Raw genomic sequence first — 19,095 nt, forward strand, 5'->3', positions numbered from 1 at the left:
ATTCTTTTTCAGGCTGAATCTTCAACACCTCCTCTCCCCGTGCTCCCTGAGGGCTAAAGCCTCTGGCAGAAAACTGTCTGTCCACTGACAGATTCATACAGCATCATCACAGCACATGACATGCTGTCATAACTCTAATCAATTGATCAATCAATCAGTCAGCCAGACAACCAGTGAGCCAAGCTGTGGTTACAGAATTACAACACGTGCCGCAACTTTAAGAACAGCATTCCTGCCTCTTAGACATTAAAACAGGCCCAACTGCACTTGAGTATCCATTTCCTCAAAGTCAATTTCGTAGGTGGAACAAATGGGACATTTCCACCTTCACTTTACATCATCCTGGTAAAAGTCTTTGAGCGCACACACCATCAGTGGGGGCATCCCATAGGAGCCTCTCTCCTGGCGACTAATATAATTTCTGAGGCGATGCTGGAGAAAACACCCCCAGTAAAGAATGCTGCGGGACGGCGTTATCGATGCTGTCATCTCAAAGAGTGAACGCTTTCAGCCCCTCTGAGGGAAAAGCACAGGCATTTTTCTAATCCACCCACTGCCACTGTCCCTCACACAGCCACGAGTAATGGATTAATTGGGTTACTCCATAAGTGTGTTGAAATAAAAAATCGGAGAGAGTGAGAGCAGGGGGGGGGGGTGTAGAGAGGAAGGGAGGCAGGACGGAGTGGGGGTAAATGGATTAATCACAGCTTGATGGAATGACAGGATCAATGAGCTAAGGAGTGAGTGAGTGTAGCGGCTCCAAAGGCTAGGGCCCACTCACACCATAGTGCGCTCCGTTCTGTCCCCACTGTTTAATTACAACAATCTCCCCAGCAGCACGGTCACTCAGCGGTGGCTGGAGTGCTTAATGCTGTGATTAAAGCTCTTCACAATGAAATTAAACTCAAACCACCAGCATTTGTTACAATGGTCAGCCCACCTCTGTGCTGCCTCCACAATGAGTGGGCCACTGATATAGGTCCTGGTTTCCTTTGTCTGCTCCACCGCCCTGCTCTTTCTCTCCCTTTCTGGCTCTTTCTCTCCCTAACACACTTCTCACTTGTCTCTCTGGATTCCTCACTAGGTGCTCAGTAATGGCAACACCTTGCAGCTGAAGGCTGTTACCCAGGAGGATGCTGGAACATACACCTGCAAGGCCATCGTACCCCGGATTGGAGTTGCGGAAAGAGATGTCACTCTAACTGTAAACGGTGAGCGGTTTCTTTTCACAGTATGCAGAGTTGCTTGTAATGTTTGAACTGATGTGTTGAATAAGTAGCATCAAAACTGATTATATGACAATTTGGCATTGGTCAATATTTCAAAATATTCTTTTGTTTCTCATTTCTCTGCTCCGCTCACTCTTTCTTTTTTCCTCACAACAGGCCCACCTATCATCACAGCGGACGCCACGCAGCACGCTGTCAAGCACTCCAAGGGCAAGTTGGAGTGCCGGGTGGGAAGCAGCCCCCCGCCAGATAAGATTGTAAGTGAGCCTCTTATTTGTGTTGTGCGTCACTCACTTATGTTTGGGAGCTTACATACTCCCATGTTCCTCTTCGCCACACCCGCATGAGAGCGATCAGTCAGTGTAGTTTTACCCCTGACCTCACCTTCACACCTTTCGCGCCAACACATCTCCGCCTCGCACGCTGACAAACACGCACGCATTCACAACTGTAATTGCACCGACATTGACTGGAGAGACAGTGGAGTTGGGGGAGCTGTGGGAGACCGGCTTCCTGCAGGTTTCAGCCAAACCGCATTCAATTAGCGGCCCAAGAGGCATCACTCGGCTGACCCTGTTGAACTGCTGAACGTACGCTGGGCTGAGAGAGGATAATTAGGGTGTGAGGAGGAGTGAGAGACAGGTGCCCTGCTGGCCCTGTGCTACAGACGGTAGAGAGGAGCCTTATTTCATAGTGCAGCTACCTAACCCTCCTTAGGCCTCACCTGCAGGGCAGACGTGGGAGGCAGCTTAAACATGAGCCCGTGAGCTGTGTCAGCCACAGAGCACCTTAGAGGTCGGCGGAGAGGAAAGCAGAACAGAGAGAGAAACTGGTGTTCAGTCAGCGGCAGGCCGGGATCTAAGGATAAACAGCCGGGCAGGCCTCTGCTTTGCTCGCTGGTGAGGAATTCTTCATAGAAAAGTGACTTACTCCCCATTGTCTTTTCTTCTGCTCCTCCCAACAGGTGTGGACCTTTGGAGACATGAGCCTGTCCTCTGGTTCCTCCGGTCGTTACTCAGTGCAGACAGTAACCAGCGACCACGGGGTCCTTTCTTCCTTGGTGCTGTCCGAGACTCTGGCCCAGGATTTCCAGCTGCGCTACAACTGCACTGCTTGGAACCGCTTTGGCACCGGCACTGCCCTGGTCACACTGAAGGAGCAAGGTAAACTTTAGCCCTTTTCACAGGGATTGTGTGATAGGGCAGCGAAAAAGTACCTTCATTTACACAGAGCCAAACAAAAGCAGCATCATGTCGCCCAATGTGTAATTTTATATAGCATGCTGGTGTCCTGAAAGCAAAAGAGGCGGGACAGGCGTCAAGTGTAACACAACAGCATCCGCCTCTAGAGACATTTAACACACACATTGGCAGAGCTTTCTAAATGATAACAATGGCATAACATGACATTAACAGTCATTTACTGGCCCTGTTATATAGAGGTTGATCTCACCCTCTGCAACGATGAGACGTTATTGTTTTCCCACTTTTTTGGCTGCTGTTCTTCTTTGAGTTAGCTGCTAACTGCTGCTAGCTGCTTTTTAAATCTCCCAGTAGTAAGTTGCATACATAACATATCATCAAAATGTCCTACTTGTCCTGTTCATGGCCCCGTCCTGCCTTGATTTGGTGCTTTTCCTACCTCCGCTGCCAGCTTAGCGGCGAGACAACTCTGTCTCCACATTTCGCGATCTTAGCTTTTAGAAAGAACATTGTAGTGGAATAACAGTGCGACATTCCTGCCTTGAACAGGCAGTGTAAAAGGGGCCACAGACAGGGGTAACAATCCCCCAGCAGGGCCCTCTGCAAAAGTTATAGTGATGCTCTTAATCCTTCCTGTGAAGCTGGCCAGATTAGGTGAAAGCAGTGCTCCTGTCTTGTGCTTATCTTAATTATACTCCTCTAATCGATATGATTTAATCAGCAGATGGTTCTTTTAATGAATATGTTTGCCCCATAACATAGATATTGATTGGGGACAGTCAATTAGAGGAAGCCACATGCGTTTGTGGTTGGACTCATATTCTCTATCACTGTCTCTGAGCCAAGTTCAGCATCTCAGGCTGCAGCCCCTTTAAGTGATCTTAAAATCAGGCAGTAGTACTACGACACTGATGCTAGTGAAAGCCACTGTTGCAGCAGACACCAAAAATAAGGTCCTCGCCAGTAATTTACATCAACGTAGCAGAGTGAGGTCTCCAGAGAAATGGGCAGCGGTATCTCCTGGAATCTCTAATTAGATTACTGTCTGTTGCTTCATTGCATGTCAGGCCTTGTTACCCTTCTTTCAGAGAGATTAGAGACAATAGCCAGGCTGTGGGATGCCGGATTGCCCGCGTGAGCATACGCTAGCTGTGAGCAGGCCAGGGCTTACAGCAGATGAATTAATATAAGCGTTGACGTTTCTGGGATTAGCAAGACAAATGAATGGATCTCTTTTTCTTTCTTATACTGTGATCTGCACGTTCTTGACACTGACACTTATGTTCTACTATCTCTCATCTCATCCCTCCCCTTCTCTTGACAACCATCTACCCCCACTCCTCCTACACTGCACTTCTCTTCTATTACTGTTCTTGTTACAGAGGCCCTGCCTATGTTGATAATTGTTGGTGGAGCAGTAGGTGGAGGCTGTGTCCTGCTCATCTGTGTCATCACTCTAGTCTCCCTCTGTTGCAGGCACACAGGCAAAGGTGAGCTCAACGGTTAGTATGGGCGAGTGGGTCAACAGCCAATTCTTCAAATCAAACAGATTAAAGTCTTTTTCATTTGTGAGCTCAAAAATTGAATGGTTTTTGTTCAATTTTTGTGCCGTCTCACCCTGTGATTAAATAGAATTTTTGATGTACAAGTCTGCCTGGTGATGTCAAGTAAAGCTCTTCTTCTTTTCAATCCCCACAGGTAAAAGGTGCACTCGTCTTTCTAAGAGTGACATCAGAGTTCAGATTGTTCACAGTGATCACAACGCTACACGTGGCAATGATGATGAGGAGGATGTCAAAGAGCCCATGGTAAATTTCTTTGTATGTCATGTAGATATCTCTGTTGATGGTTAGGGAAACTCACATTAACACTGTAATATAGTGCTCAGACTTTGTTTTGTTCTTATTCGAGCGAGGTCTTGTTAATCCGAGTAATTCTTCAAAAATGCTTGGTCTTCCCTCAGGCACCGAACAGCAGCGAGTCTCCTGGGACATCGCGCACAGAACACAGCGACCTCCTGGAAGAGGAGGAGGATGAGAGATCGGACATCAAGGTAAAACTGAAAATACTTTCTTGAAGAAACACTGAAAATAGCAAGAGTGCATTATTTTCATCCATAATAATACGGAATCATGCAAAGTTTGATTTATTGTCTTTGTTCTTCTCATAGGACCCCACCAATGGTTACTATAATGTCCGTGGCCATGAAGACCGCCATATCCGCAGCAGTGGATTCTCTGAATATGTGCCCAACTCTCGGCCAGTCTACACCCCGTCACAGCTGCCCTCCCCTAGCCCCATGTACGGTCAGCATGGCACCCAGCCTCGCGTCTATGACTTCTCCCACCGATACGCAACCACCACAGCGGGCAGAACCGCATATGAACAGCAGCAAGCTGCCCAGCAGCAGCCCGCCCAGCCAGCCAGCATTTATCCAACTGATCCCCTCTACAGTGGCTCAGCTTACCTACCTGCCACCTACGGTCGCGCCTTCACCAGCTACGTTAAGCCTGCTTCCTATGAGAAGGTGGATGCGTATGACCAATCAGATCAGGCCAGCAAGGTGTCCAGCTCGTCTCGCTTCTCTTATGCTTCCTCACAAGTTTCCTCCCAGCAGTCTGACTATGGCCGGCCTTCACAACGTATGCAGACGCATGTCTGATTGGACAAAAATAACTGGAAAAAAAGAAGAGTACAGGAGCAGTGAGTAGATAACCATTGTCACCTCCACACACGTGTGGCTGGACTAACATGAACAGAGACTTACTTTACTTGGACGGTCCTTCGCGGACATGTTTGGACAGTATTTGGAGGAGTCATGCGATTTACGGAGGTTATGGGATAACCGACCTTTATTTGTTGTGATGGATGGCGGGATCTACAATAATGCTAACTGTAGAGCTCCTGAGCTGGAGAATTCAGCAGATTGTGATGTTCAAGTCAAACTTACGATTACAGTGCGATACCTCACCAGGTTATCTCTACATGATGACCACCCAAACCTGTGGAGATACTCTGTCAGTGCAAGGGCCAACGAGAAAGTCAAATGAAATGCATCTCCTGAATTTGGGTGGCCAAAATGACTGGGGTAGCTGTTTACCTGCCTTTCAGAGTTTACTTTGTGTCAACACTAAATGTCAATCATGACCTCTAAAATACTTTGAAAGAAGATATTACAAGCTAAGACATATTTGGGGAAAAAACAGATATGAACAACCTATTGTTGTCTGTCATTTGGTGTTTTGTTGGCATGCGAAAGGAATTCTAAGCACATTTGTGTCTCTATCATCCACAAAAGACTGAGCTATCCACAGAGACAGACAAACTATTCTGCACAACAGGCTAGCTCTACTGACCAACAAGTGCTACAGGCACTGTACTTTATGAAGAGTTTAAAGAATGGAGGAATACTTCTGGCCTGAGCTGTATTCCTGGAGCTTCTTCTGATAATAACCCTAACACTTTGGACTTAGCAGTGTTGTTTAATGGTGGATAAAAGAAGGAGATATGAAGAGAATGTGTATTTTAGCCATCATTGTAATGGAGGGCTACATGTTAACTGTGTATTGTACCAAGATGGACAAGTTTAGGCCATGAAAACCCAAAGATGGTGATAATTGTATAGGGGGAAACAGGGGCTGATGCTGAATACTGCTGTCCTACCCCTGGTACTGTTTTCTGATTGTAAAACGAAGAGGAGGCTATTACCAGAACAATCAAAAGTGGCGATTTGGAAAAATGGTGGCAATCTTGAACTTGAAATAAACTTGAATGCAGCGTCATCTTCAGCAGGCTCAGGTGGGGAAAAGACGTGTGAGGCAGTCCTAAATGCGGACCATACACTCTCAAGTTTTACAACTCAATCAAAATTGTCTCAATATGTTTACAAGAAACAGTACTACCCTGAAACACTAAGTATCTGTACAAATGGCTGAGCCCATACTTTCTCTCTGTTGCATGCAAATGATGTGTCTAGTGAAAATCTTCAGCGTTTATATTCATGTCCATTTCATGTTTGAGACATTGGTTTCTGCACCTGGCCCAGTTGCATTCCACTTCCTGGATGTTTCAGTATGGACGCCTGTACTGCCATTTGTCTACAAAGCTGTTACCAGGCAGCCTGACGAGAGATCAAATGTCACTTAAAGTGAGGAGGCAAACATCATCGCTTGTCTTTATTTTTATATTTTATATAAGCCTTAATGTACAGCGTGTAAGCTGCTCTACTGTAAAGTATCTTTATATAAATATGTATCTATATTGGTTGATTTATTTGGGTCCACAGATTTTCTTCTCTAAGTTGTTCATCAATCATTGAATGCAGTTATTATGCTTTTTCTTTGGATCACAACTAATTGCCATTTGTTTGTTCATTCTTTTAATAATGTATTAAGAATTTTATTTGCTAAAAATGAGCTATCGTTGCTTGTACCTTTGTACACATATTTATATTTAAATAAAACCATTTCCGATAAAGAACTGGCTGGTGTGAATCCTGAGAGTTAATCAGCCTGGTGAGTAGCTTCATTGGGCATGGGGAACAGCGACAAACAAAGCTTCCCATGTAGCAACAATGATGAATACATAAATTAGCAGCACTGTCTATGTTGATTTTCCTATTCCCCCAGTGGTGCGCTGCTTTTAATGAAGACAGATGAGATAGTGGAACCCCCACTGTATGTGTATCCACCTCCCGAAGTCGACATGCCCGTCTCGTAGGGTAATAGGATAGAGCTGTGACAAAGGCAGGTATTATTTGACAATATGAGTTCGTCTTGTCACCTCTGTTCCCCAGGTAGGCACGCTGCTCACGACGGGGAGGAGAGGTACATGCTCATTACAATTCTACTGTGAGAAGGGACAAGGTCTCACAAGACATGCATTTATTATGCACAACATAATACAAAACGAGACCTCGTCAAAGACAAATAGTCCAGGTAATGCAATTAGGTACTGAGAAATCGGATAAAAGATGTTTATTACTACGACTCTTTCGTATAAAAACATAGAAAAACACACACAACAAAGAAAGGTTATAAAGTATTTCCATAGTCCAAATCACACTGTACAATACTCGTGAAATAATTAAAAGAAGTAAAAGTTGTGGCTTCTCCTTACTTTGTGAAAAACACACATTTACGCTTGCATAGTTTCACTGTAAGTCTCTGTGGAATTAATAAAAGAGGTCCGCTGAGCAATATCCTAAACAAATTTTTCTTCTTAATTTTTTCCCCCTCAATAAATAATACTTATGCTAATCTTTGGTTTGCTTACCCAGGATATAATATTTCCAGGATAAGTCAGAGATGAAGGCAAAAAGAGTAAGAGAAATCACTCAGTCAAATCTTAGATTTAAAAGTTGACTGACTTGGTCGTGACCGGAGAGAGGAAACTCTCACAGGGATAAGAACTCATTGCATTGCTCTGGCAAACTGATGAAAACCCCACTGGTTTGCTTTGGCTGTCAGGTGTGTGTGTGTGACTGAAGACCTCAATCACCCTGAGCTTAACTAGAGACCTGTGCAAAAGCCAACTGGATCTAATCCTCATCCTCTGCCTGCCCGACCTCCTTGGAATATCACATTTTGGCAAATCATTCACAGACCAGGCAAGGCCAGTAAGCATCTGTAAATATGTATTAGAAATACTGATCCAGGACCCCCTGTTCAGATCAACAACAACTTAAGCTTCACTCCAGATCAACAAAAATCAACATTCTTCAGGGACCATGCTGTGTTTTTGCCTGTTTTCGCCCACGAACTAAAAGTCTGGTATACTTAGAGCTGTGGTTGTTAACTTTCATAAAAATAACTTTTTGTCATATTTGTTGAAACTCTCACAATATCCTGACAGTAACACAAGAGACAATAATCTGTGAAAAACAATCATATTCCTCTGCCTCTTCTTTCTACTGCTTCTAAGGGCATTTGCAACCATCAACCACACATGACTGTTGTCCATTTTAGTGCATCTGTGCACCACTTAACATGTAACAGCGACGGCTGGGAAAGCTGTTTAAATGCTGTGTAATCTGTCAGCCAGTGGCAGCAACCATGTAACTGCCAGCTGACAGAACAAAGCCATTGTAGCTTTCCTAGCTGACAAATAATTGCCTACATGGACAGTCATGTTCATGACATTATTTTATGTGTGCCTGAATGACATTCATCAATACTCTGTCATATCAATCTCCCTTGGTGGTGATGTCTACGCCGCTATCGACGCTGAAATTTAGCAGCAGATCTGCCAACTATGATAACTGCCACCTACTAATGGTGATGACCCACTGATTGACATGACTAACAGCTGTGTCAGAGACTCCTCAGCTCTGATTGGTTGTTTTCCTTCAGCTGCAGTGGAGTCTAGCAAATGCCATAAGAAGCAGCAGGAAGAGGAGGTGGGGCAGGATTTCTTTCACAGACTGTCTCGTGTGCTGCTATGTGCATGTAGCGGCAGATTCAGCAAATATGACAAACGGTTATTTTCATAAAAGTCACCAGCTAGCTTTAACAACACTGTTGTGGGCTCTCAGACTGATTATCGCATTTTATACACTTCTGGTTTCATTCATTTTAGTATGATATGAGAATGGCCCTGCATAGATTTGAGCAACATAACGAGTCTTTTGTTTTTTCCCTGTAACTTCTGTTATCATCACACGGTAATGCAGATGTCTCTACAAGATAACGTTTATACAACGTTTATATAAACGTTGATAAAAACTGAGACGAATGTCTGCCTGGCAGATAGGTAGATAAAAATGCTTTAATCCATCTAAAAACCGATGCTATGCTTTGCAAAACAATCGTCAGTTATGTGCAAGTGTTTTGTAGTAAAAAGGCTAAAACAAGAGTTCTGGTCCTGTAAGATATCGATGAATAAAACCCCAAATTTACAGAAAGATCTACAGCATGAGCCCACTGGCAAAGTGCAACATTGACTGCAGCCCAAGAGGATAAAGGCATCTCACCTGTTTAGAAGTACACAATGCTAAGGCTTAAAAACACAATTTCATTTTTAAAAACTTTTTAGATTTGGCATCCATCTTAAAGAGTTACATTTGGCAAAGAATATGTGTATTTCAAGATTTGCTTTCAGTGAATGCAATGTGCTGATTCATGCCTTAAAAAAACTATACAAAATATGACTTAGTGTGGTTTATGTGTATGTGTTTGTGCATGTGTGTGTGTGTGTGTGTGTGTGTTGCAGGAGCGAGAGGATGGAGGTCGGCATCCACATAAAGTGCTTCAAGTCATTCATGTGAGTAGTTGGGTCCATGCAACAGTATCCTCAGTCTGCTGCTAAATGAATAAATCTTGGAGAGACTCGTCCCGAATCAAGACTCAAATGTTCCGTCTCCATTATTTTCAGCACTATGATGCTGTTCCCTGCTCCGCATCCCTCCCTGTTCCTACTGACATCATCAAACCCCTGTCTCCTTCCTGATCCATTCTCTCAGCTTGGTGACGCGCGAGTAGACACCAGGCTTGTTCCGACGAGCGCAGCCCTCACCCCAGCTCACGATGCCGGCTTGGAACCACTTCCCACTCTCCTCGAAACACACCATGGGGCCTCCGGAGTCTCCCTGGTGAGTAAGGTGAGGAGAGAGTGGCTATTAGATTGGGTTTGGATGTGAGAGCATGATAATTATATGGGTGTCAAAACCTGTTCGGTTTCAGCCAATGTCCTTTTATTCTGTTCTGAAGCACATGCGCCTCAGTCTCACCTGGCATGCATCAACTCCTCCAGCCAAGAATCCGCTGCAGAGCATCCTGGAGGTGACTTGGCCCTCAGTGACCACGTTACACACCGTGTCATTGATGATTTTCACCATTGCCTTCTGCAGCACCTGTGCCTTTTGACCTGCAAGACCAGGACAAAGGGGTCACGTGACCTCTGTGTTCATCGCCAACATCAAAGGTGGTAATGGGATGGATTAGTGTTAGCTAATGAAGGTTTAAGAGGCTTCCCAGGAGAGTCGGCGTCTGTCTTGATATATGGATATGGAAGAAGGCTTAATGGAATAGAGCAGATTAGAAAAAGATGAGAGAAAAGGGAGGGAGGGTAGAGCGGAAGAGAAGTATGTCATGATGGGAAAGATAAAGAAATGGGAGGGACATTAAAGGAAAGAAAGACTAAAGGATGAAATGAGAGAGAGATGAAGGGAAGAAGAAGGAAGCAGGCAGGGAAGGAAGATGAAGGACGGAGATGAATAGCGCATTGTGAGAAGGATGGGGGAGGAGTGGGATGTCTTAATTTTGATGTGAGTTGGATATGCAAAAAGGAAAAACACAACTGTAGAGTGGGTCACCCGTGATTGAGGAATAATAAACAGCATAAATATTCAAAATTAGTATAATAATCAGTTGGAGCAAAAAACAACAAATGACGACAGTTCTGCCCAGAATCACCAATTCATGCATAATACCTCCTTCTCGGAGCGCGCCCCAGCCTGTGACCCAGCAGGACATGCCTGCAGGGAAGACGTGGGAGGAGGCGGGTAGGCAGATGGGTTGGATGGTGTTGGTGAACTCCAGCGGTTCGCTGAGCTCCAGCAGTGCAATGTCATAGTCAAAGGTCATCTGGTTATAATCCGGGTGGGAGACGATCCTCCTCAGTCCTCTGCGCTGTACGCCATCTTGACTGTACTGGTTCTGCATGCCACTGTAGGTTTGCCAGTTGGATGCAATATGGTTCCTGTGGCAGCATCATGAGGCAAAGGTTATGTGTGTGTACACACGTGAGCCAGGATGAGTGGATGCAATATGATGAACATGTGTGCAATCCAATACAAGCCAACACAATAGCCCTGCATTGTATGCTACACTAAGGTTACAGTTTTTATTGAGACAAAACGGTAAGAAGAGCTTTCGGCATCACATCCTCTCTTACAGTCTCAACAAAAACACAACACTCATGGCATCATCATCACCCCTGTATAAAAATATGTATGATTAAATATTATCTGTGATGATATGTGACTGTAAAGAAAACTGCTGTGGCTTTTATTAAATAATCTGGAAAATGCCAGCATATTCAACATCATTTTGTACAGCAAATAACAACAAGTTTGAGTCTGTGAAAATGAACACATTCCCTTCTCAACAACAATAGAGTTGGCTCAGGCTGAACAGCATGGTTAGTGCTCCACCTACAGGGCATGCTGATAAATACAGCTCCATGCTTCCATAGATGAGATGTAAATTTAGCCCCCCCCCCCAAGGTTTTTCTGAATTAACTGTATCATCAGGGGCTAATTTTCAGACTTTGCAATTTGTATATAAATGGTCCTCTGTTGTGCACAGTTCTACTTTCTTTTTCCAGCAGAATGTCTCTGAGAAAATTGCGTAAAGAGATGTAATAAAATGTTGGATAATGTGATAAATGATACAATATCAAAGGGAAACAATACACCAAAATATATGAAAGGGAATGTGTTACATATTATAAACACAGTACAGTCCTGTTGTGTGCATATGTTTGCGTGCTATGGATGTTTAAAATGTGACTCACTGGGGGTTGGAGGTGACAAAGCAGTGTGCAGCCGAAAGGAGCCACGTCTCAGATATGATCGAAGCACCACAAACATGTCCGTCTGTCCTGAAGTGAAGGCTGACCTGCCAGGGCCACTCCCCCAGCTCAGCGTTCTGCCCTCCTACGATGCGGTTCAGCTTATAGGGCCTGGTGCCACAATCTGACATTTAACAGAGAATATAATGAGAGAGGAGGGGCGTTGGTGAGCGCAAACTACTAGGTGAGACTGGCATGTGCGATCAGAGGGAAAAATCAGAAAATGAGATTAAGTTGACTGGAAGCTGTCATGACGCCGGCCTTGGCTGTGAATGCTACTATGACTCTTTGGAATCCTAATAAGGCACACTGGCATATTAGCTGATCAAAAAATGTGGAAAAAAACACAGACACACCCCGAGGCTTAAATGGAGGAAAAAACAAAAAACTTCAGAGATGACAAGAGCTGCTTTCAAAGACGAATGAAATAAATAAAGCAGTCAAGGCCTGGGGCTCTTTTCTAACAGACAGCCCAACGCGCAGCTCTACCCAGCTCTTCTATAATCTAGCTTGAATGACACTGAAGAGATTAAATCCACTTTCAGCTGTTTTAAAAATTGTTTAAAAAAGAAAAAGCTAAATTGTGTAAGGCAGAAAGAGATTAAAACATTTCTTACTACAGCCGGACTCGTCGGAGGCATCAGAGCAGTCGTTGACGCGGTCACAATCGGCATTCACCTTGTTGACACATTCACTGTTCTCACACTTGAAGCTGAAGTCAGAGCAGATGCCCGGAGCTACAGTGGGGAGGAGACAGGTCCCAAAATCAAAACACATAGCGTATTTCAATCAAAGTGTTAGAGCACTGCTAAGTATAACCAGTAAAAGACTATGCAATCAGAGAGGCTTCAAAGTGATGCTTGAATGCACAATGCATAGTGATTGAGGAGCAGATTGCATTGATTGGGGGTATTGATTGGGGTTGAGGTCTAATATCCCTCTTTATTCACAGAAGTGAAAATCAAAAGGAAATGCAAGAGAGCCTTGTGTGTGTGTGTGTGTGTGTGTGTGTGTGTGTGTGTGTGTGTGTGTGTGTGCGCGCGCGTTTGGCCAAGTGAGTGACTGAAAGGGAAATTGATAAAGAGTGAAGTAGAGAGTGGGAGGAAATAAGAGAAAGAGCTGAAAGAATGTGAACAGTGAAAAATACTTTGAATTAAGAATGAAGCCTTCAGTGAAGCATCTTTATAAAACCTAAAGCTTCACTGACGAAGGTTAATTGCTTAATGGTTTGTGTAACATACTTATAAATCACTCCGGTGGGGATTTTTTTTAAATGCGTCACTGGCTGTAAGAGAATAAGTGCTGCCACTTACAGGTTTTACAAGAGGCCTCGTCGCTTCCATCTTCACAGTCCATCTTCTTGTCACACACAACATCCTGAGGCATACATGTCCCGTCACCACAGCGCCACTCATTCTCGTCACAACCTGGAGGCGATGAAACACAGTAATGAGGAAATCATGATAAAATAAAGATAAAAAAACTCAAACAAGGAGAAGACAAGCCATTGAGCTTCAGAAGGACATTAGCAGCACAGCCACGGTGGACATTAGCATCTGTCTCCATTCTTCTTTGGTGCATTACGCATGATTAAGCGTCTAGAGGGATGCTGAGCAAATTGAGCAAGGCTTCAAACAAACTCTATTACCGATTAAATAATGACTGCACACAACCCAGGAGTCAGTGACCAGCACATTAGCTGTGATGTGCCTTTAATGTTAGCACAATTAGCATAGCATTAGATAGGGGTTTGAGCGCTTTAGGAATACTTACTGCAACCTTCCTCATCGCTCCCGTCTCCGCAGTCGTTGACACGATCACACACCCAGAGTCTGGGTTTGCACATGCTGTTGGCACAAGTGAACTGATCCTTCTCACATTCTGAGGGAACAGAAATATCATGTATAGAACAGTGCAACTGAGAAAGACATAAATATATACTGTATACCAGTAGGCAAGGCTGTAGCCATGGAGTCATCACTGGGGTGGACCAAATCTGGTAAGGGGGAATAATGGATCTTAACTTTACGCATAGCTAGCAAGTGGAATATACTGAGAATATATGGGCTGTTGGCTAGCTAATGCACAAAATGTATGCTAGCTGGCATTATGACAGAAATTCAACACAACACTTAAATCATTAAATTATCCCAATCAACATTGGGATAATTTCCATGAAAGTGGATGGGACATGAGCCAAACTAAAATAAGTACAACTGAAATAAATTTCGGATGGGTGTTTGGGCGGGAACTTGACACCGCGGAGATTGCTACTGCTACTGGCAGCGGCCGTATCCAGTCTCATTTTGGCTTCATTTTGTACAGTGGGGGTAATTGGTGAGTAGTTTCATGTCGTATCCGACAACGGGAGGCTTTTAACAGATGACGTCCTGATGTTAGCTTTGCTAACTGTCCCTGTCAGCTGCAGCCACTGCTGCTTTCTAGACATCGTGATTTCCCATAACTGAATAAATACCACACATAGCAGCACAAAACTGCTTTGCTAGCTCAATCATGTTGTAACTAAGATATCCGCTGGAAAAAATATTTTATTCACGGACCGTTTAATGAGTTATTACCTTATTTTTATACAGTCTATGGTTATTACAGACACCGCTAATGGCTAACGTTAACAGGTAACGGTTAGCCCAGCTAATCTACGATAATCATTAATTACAAAACACAGAAATAGTAACATTTGTTCAATCACTGTGTTTACACTTAACAAACATCAGATTCGTCTACACAGTGATATAGTGACGTGAAAAATGTGATTGATATATAGCTAAACTCTGCTGGTTTTCTACCCGAAGTATTTGTAAACAACACAGCGATTCCCTGGGGGCACCGCCGGAAGTTAAGGGCGTGAGAAATCGCCGAGGCTCCTGCACTTCGGTTAGTTGAAAAACTCCGGGCTGTGCCTCCAGAGGTAAAGGAAGAAAAAAAAAATTTGTTTTTTTACCGATGGATTTCCAAATTGGCACCTTCCTGGTTCTCTTGAGAAAAAGCCAACAGAATTTTTCCATTGGATTTTATATATTTGCAAAAAATAAGCGAGCTCTGTGGCAAACAAACGTTTATTAAACTTGCATGTTTTGTTCAGCAGGATAATATTTACAAAAGACGCCATTTTTATGATTTGTGCAGTGTAAATGCAATCGTTCATTAGGCTGTAAACAAACTACACCAGGGTCGCATTCCTTTAAATTCGCCATCACAACGAGGCTGTAAAGCCATGCTCGGCGCAATGACGTCCTGTAGCCTAATTCAACCACCTGTGTTTTTTAAGACAACAATAGCTTTAAAATTGTTCTGTATTACTGATGAATCTAATGCTGTAGAACAAAATGTAAACGTCTCTTAAAGGGATTGTGCACCCAAAAATGGAGATATTTTGTGGTTTCAATGATGTGTTTTTGGACGTTTGAATCTGGGGTGCTGTCATCTCATTAGGTGGAGTTGTGTTGCTACCCACTCTCCCCTGGGATCTTCGTAAGGGATGTGAGGACTCTAAAACTTCACCTGAGCCTGGTCAGCATATAGGTGAGTAGATAATGGCTGAATTTTCATTTTTTGGTGCACTATGCCTTTAAGTTTGTGTTCACCACACACCTTATTTCAGGCATCTAACCAAAAAACCATTCAAAAAAACCCATTGACTTTGAGACGAGGGAACCGACAGTACTAAAGGCTATCTCATTTCCGTGTTTTTAGGGCTCATTACTGCACCACCCTATTTCTTGGCCATTGGCAGTGAGTAACTTCCTGAAGCCTGGCAATCTGACATTGAAGATAGGACTCCAGAAAAACACTGCGCCCAGCCAACAAACAGTCCTGTACATAATTCCCCATAAAACCACAACTGGTTGTTTTACTCTTCACATTTTGTTACCTTTGGACAGAGCCAGGCTAGTCATTTCCTTGTTTCCAGTCTTTACGCTAAGCTAATTGGCTGCTGGCTGAAGCCTTTAATTTAACAGGCAGCTATAAGAGTGATATCGATCTGAAATAAAGGTATTTGCCAAATGTGAGACTTTTCATTAAAGGAGCTCAGATGAGGAGGACATAAGACAGAGGACAAGAAATAAGGAGGGGAGTTAAGACAGAAAAAGTGTGGCTGGGTTGAGGGGGAGCTTACTGCATTTCCTCTCGTCACTCATATCACCGCAGTCGTTCCAGCCATCACACTTCAGTTCTTTCCCAATGCAGATGCCAGAGTTGCAGGCGAACTTGTCGGGGCAAGCTGCTCACAAAAAAACACAACAAAACCAAAAAAAACAGTGAAAAGAGGGAGGGAGCAGAGGAAAAAAGGAGAGAAAGACGATGATGACAAATTGAGCGAGAGGGAGTGACAGTGTATGTTCGCAACATCCATCATGTTGCCAATGCTTGTCCCTGTTGATCAGAGCAATTATAAATCCATTTTGGTCCAACCGGGAGACAACATAAAGAGCGGAGGGTATTGAAAGCGGAGTGCTCCTGACTGACAGTGGCAAATAAAATGGACCCAATAAACAAGCTCTCTGGTGATTAGTCTAGCTCTTGAGTTTCACTGCTGCAGTTTCAAAGCCTCCATCACTAAACAGCTCCATTTGACTGTCAGTCAGCTACCGTCTTGTAGTCTCTCAGACTACAAAGTTACTCCCCCTGTCTCGCTCTGTAATGGCAGGCTATGAGTGTCGCTGTCACATCGCAACATTTCACCCATCTCGCCAAGTGTCGTGTAAGGAGACAAGACTTTTAACTCACGGTTTTCGGGATCGTAAGCGCTGTACTCGACACTGAAGCCTTTGTCAGTGTAGGACTCATCGGAGTGGAAGTTCACTTCTACGACGTTGGTGGTGCTGGTCAGAGCCAAAGACGTCAGCTCTCCACAATACCTGAGACCAAAGACCAATATTTAAAGGACAATTCAGGTTTATTACAACTTGTTTTTTTTGTTTTTTTTACAGTGTTAATGAGAAAAGAGCAATGCTGCCACAATAATGTCCAATGTGGCAAGAAACATGAGCAGTCAGACAAGATGTAAACGGCCCATTAGTTCAGTTAAATCATGTGAAAGATTTAATTTGGAGGTAAAACTGCAAGTGAGAGGGACTTAAATGTGAGTAACTCCACTGGAAAACTGTGTGCATTCACAAATACAGCAAGGACAGTGTTTGTAAACTGTGATGGATGCTTACGGCAGACAGTTTAGGGAACATTTAGGGCATCATTTAAATGAGTTAAAATCTTACTTTTGACCCATAACTTCGACATAGTCTTTGTTACACACACGGGTGTCCACCCCAGGCTCTTTCATGCGGAACATGTTGAACCTCAACCGCACCTTGTTCCCAGCAGGTACCTACAGAGCAGAGGAAGAGGTGATTGGTTCATCACAACCTTATTTAGCATGCATGTCACTCCACCTACACACCAAGACACGCATCTGTATCCCATGTAAATTCAAGCAGACAAGTTTGCAACACATCCAAAGAGGCTGTGGGTGCATACACACACACACAAACAAACACACACACACACTGCATACACACCAACAAACAAAACCAACACACAAAGCACTGCAGCTCAGCTAGAGCTGCGGCAGCAACAGCGGTCTGACAGATGAAGATAGAAGAGGTACTGAACAGCTTGGCTTCTACAGTGCTGCCTCAGCATTCCTCTCATGGCAGGCTAAGGATGGAGGAGGAGAAGGAGGGAGGTGGGTGGAGGGGTTTCAAGTAGAGGAGGGGGCCGGGGGATGGAGGCAGTGTTGCAAACCTTAATGGTCCACTTGCAGTCCATGGCAGGAGGATAGAAGCTGGGGTGAAGTGGGGAGGTGAAGACTCCTTGTTTATCAGAGAGGAGGCCACCACAGGTTTCAACTGCAAAGAGCACGGCATATATTCACATTTGTGCATAACGCATTATAATTTCTAATGGGTTGACAGGTCCAGTGTGTAGGATTTAGGGGGACATGTTGGCAGGAATGGAATACAATATAATAACTAGTTTTCTTTAGTGTATAATCACCCGGAAAAACTGAACAGTCTTGTTTTTGTTACTTTAGAATGAGCAGTTTACACCCTCATAGGGAGTGGATCCTCATTCACACAGTCCACCATGTTGCAGTGCCATGTTTCTACAGTAGGCCAGGATGGACAAACCAAACACTGGCCCAAAATAGGAGACCTCTGTGGACAATTTGGCTCCTGGTAAAATCCCCTGAACATCTGGATCTCAAGTTATCAGAGAAAAAAGGTGAGCACACATGAACAGGTACTGGTATAGCAGCCCATATTTTTGGCTTCCAGTAAAAACCTCTTGAACAATAAACACTGAAAGAATTCTAACCGGGAGTTCACAGTTGGCACATCGGAAAAGTTTCGGCTGGTTGCAATCTGCAATCCTCACTGCTAGATGCCACTAAATCCTACACACTGCTACTTTAAGTATAAACAAAACTAAAGAAATCAAGGCAAACTGTTGCAGATAAACTACAGAATGCAGCTGGAAGATGATGGTAAGTGCTGTGAATGTCTCCATTACCTTTAGACCTGGGGATGGCTTTATACTTGGCCTCGAAGCCAGGCCTCTGGACATCACTGTCAGTAATCAAATTTATCAGCATGATGTTGCCGGATGACACTACCTCCAGAGGGTTTGAGGGGGGCCTCTGACCACACTTCCTGTGAGAGAAGGATGAGTAGTCAACCGCGATGGTACACAAATCAGGTACGATTACGGAATAAAGAGAGATGTTTGCAACAAATTGTAGTAAACACAACCATAAAGCATGAGCTGAACGTCTGATGCATTTACTGAATGGAGTTTTGCTTTCCTTTGGATGCGCAACACTTAGGGAACTCAAATACAGCTGTAATTGTTTTTAGTCAGAAGCACTAAAACATCAATTCAGCAAACAAGTTTAAAATGCTTACAGAAAAAAAAATAATTTGAAAAGAAATCAATAGATAAGCAGAGAGAGGTAGAGAAAGAGATAAATAAGGAGAGATGTGCCAGCACTAGATAGAAATTGCTTAGGCGGAGTTTCAAAGTCAAACATTAGGTACATTAGCAAAAAGTTTCAGCACTGCTGGCGGCAGAGCGAT

General features: G+C 43.9%; 2 protein-coding genes across 5 annotated transcripts in view; one reads left to right on the forward strand and one right to left on the reverse strand.

Annotated features, from left to right (window-relative positions):
• Positions 1 to 7,260, forward strand: part of kirrel3l (kirre like nephrin family adhesion molecule 3, like) — a 74,716-nt gene extending 67,456 nt beyond the window's left edge. For 3 of the 4 annotated variants that reach the window (XM_049584597.1, XM_049584599.1, XM_049584601.1), the window contains exons 9-15: positions 1,085 to 1,211; positions 1,386 to 1,486; positions 2,194 to 2,392; positions 3,814 to 3,933; positions 4,130 to 4,239; positions 4,395 to 4,484; positions 4,602 to 7,260. In XM_049584597.1, coding sequence (XP_049440554.1) covers positions 1,085 to 1,211; positions 1,386 to 1,486; positions 2,194 to 2,392; positions 3,814 to 3,933; positions 4,130 to 4,239; positions 4,395 to 4,484; positions 4,602 to 5,093 — 1,239 coding nt within the window. In that variant the 3' untranslated portion in view covers positions 5,094 to 7,260. The remainder of the gene's footprint in view (positions 1 to 1,084; positions 1,212 to 1,385; positions 1,487 to 2,193; positions 2,393 to 3,813; positions 3,934 to 4,129; positions 4,240 to 4,394; positions 4,485 to 4,601) is intronic. The other variant, XM_049584600.1, reaches the window with a different exon arrangement.
• A 1,918-nt stretch (positions 7,261 to 9,178) lies between these two features.
• Positions 9,179 to 19,095, reverse strand: part of st14 (ST14 transmembrane serine protease matriptase) — a 28,722-nt gene continuing 18,805 nt past the window's right edge. The window contains exons 8-19 of the mRNA XM_049584596.1: positions 18,533 to 18,672; positions 17,765 to 17,868; positions 17,239 to 17,348; positions 16,751 to 16,881; positions 16,140 to 16,244; positions 13,775 to 13,882; positions 13,315 to 13,428; positions 12,619 to 12,738; positions 11,945 to 12,125; positions 10,860 to 11,128; positions 10,158 to 10,294; positions 9,179 to 10,016 (exon numbers count right to left, since the gene is read on the reverse strand). Of these exons, the coding sequence (XP_049440553.1) occupies positions 9,855 to 10,016; positions 10,158 to 10,294; positions 10,860 to 11,128; positions 11,945 to 12,125; positions 12,619 to 12,738; positions 13,315 to 13,428; positions 13,775 to 13,882; positions 16,140 to 16,244; positions 16,751 to 16,881; positions 17,239 to 17,348; positions 17,765 to 17,868; positions 18,533 to 18,672 (1,681 nt within the window). The 3' untranslated portion in view covers positions 9,179 to 9,854. The remainder of the gene's footprint in view (positions 10,017 to 10,157; positions 10,295 to 10,859; positions 11,129 to 11,944; positions 12,126 to 12,618; positions 12,739 to 13,314; positions 13,429 to 13,774; positions 13,883 to 16,139; positions 16,245 to 16,750; positions 16,882 to 17,238; positions 17,349 to 17,764; positions 17,869 to 18,532; positions 18,673 to 19,095) is intronic.

Source organism: Epinephelus fuscoguttatus, linkage group LG8 (genome assembly GCF_011397635.1).
Source record: "Epinephelus fuscoguttatus linkage group LG8, E.fuscoguttatus.final_Chr_v1".
Classification (NCBI taxonomy): Eukaryota; Metazoa; Chordata; class Actinopteri; order Perciformes; family Serranidae; genus Epinephelus; species Epinephelus fuscoguttatus.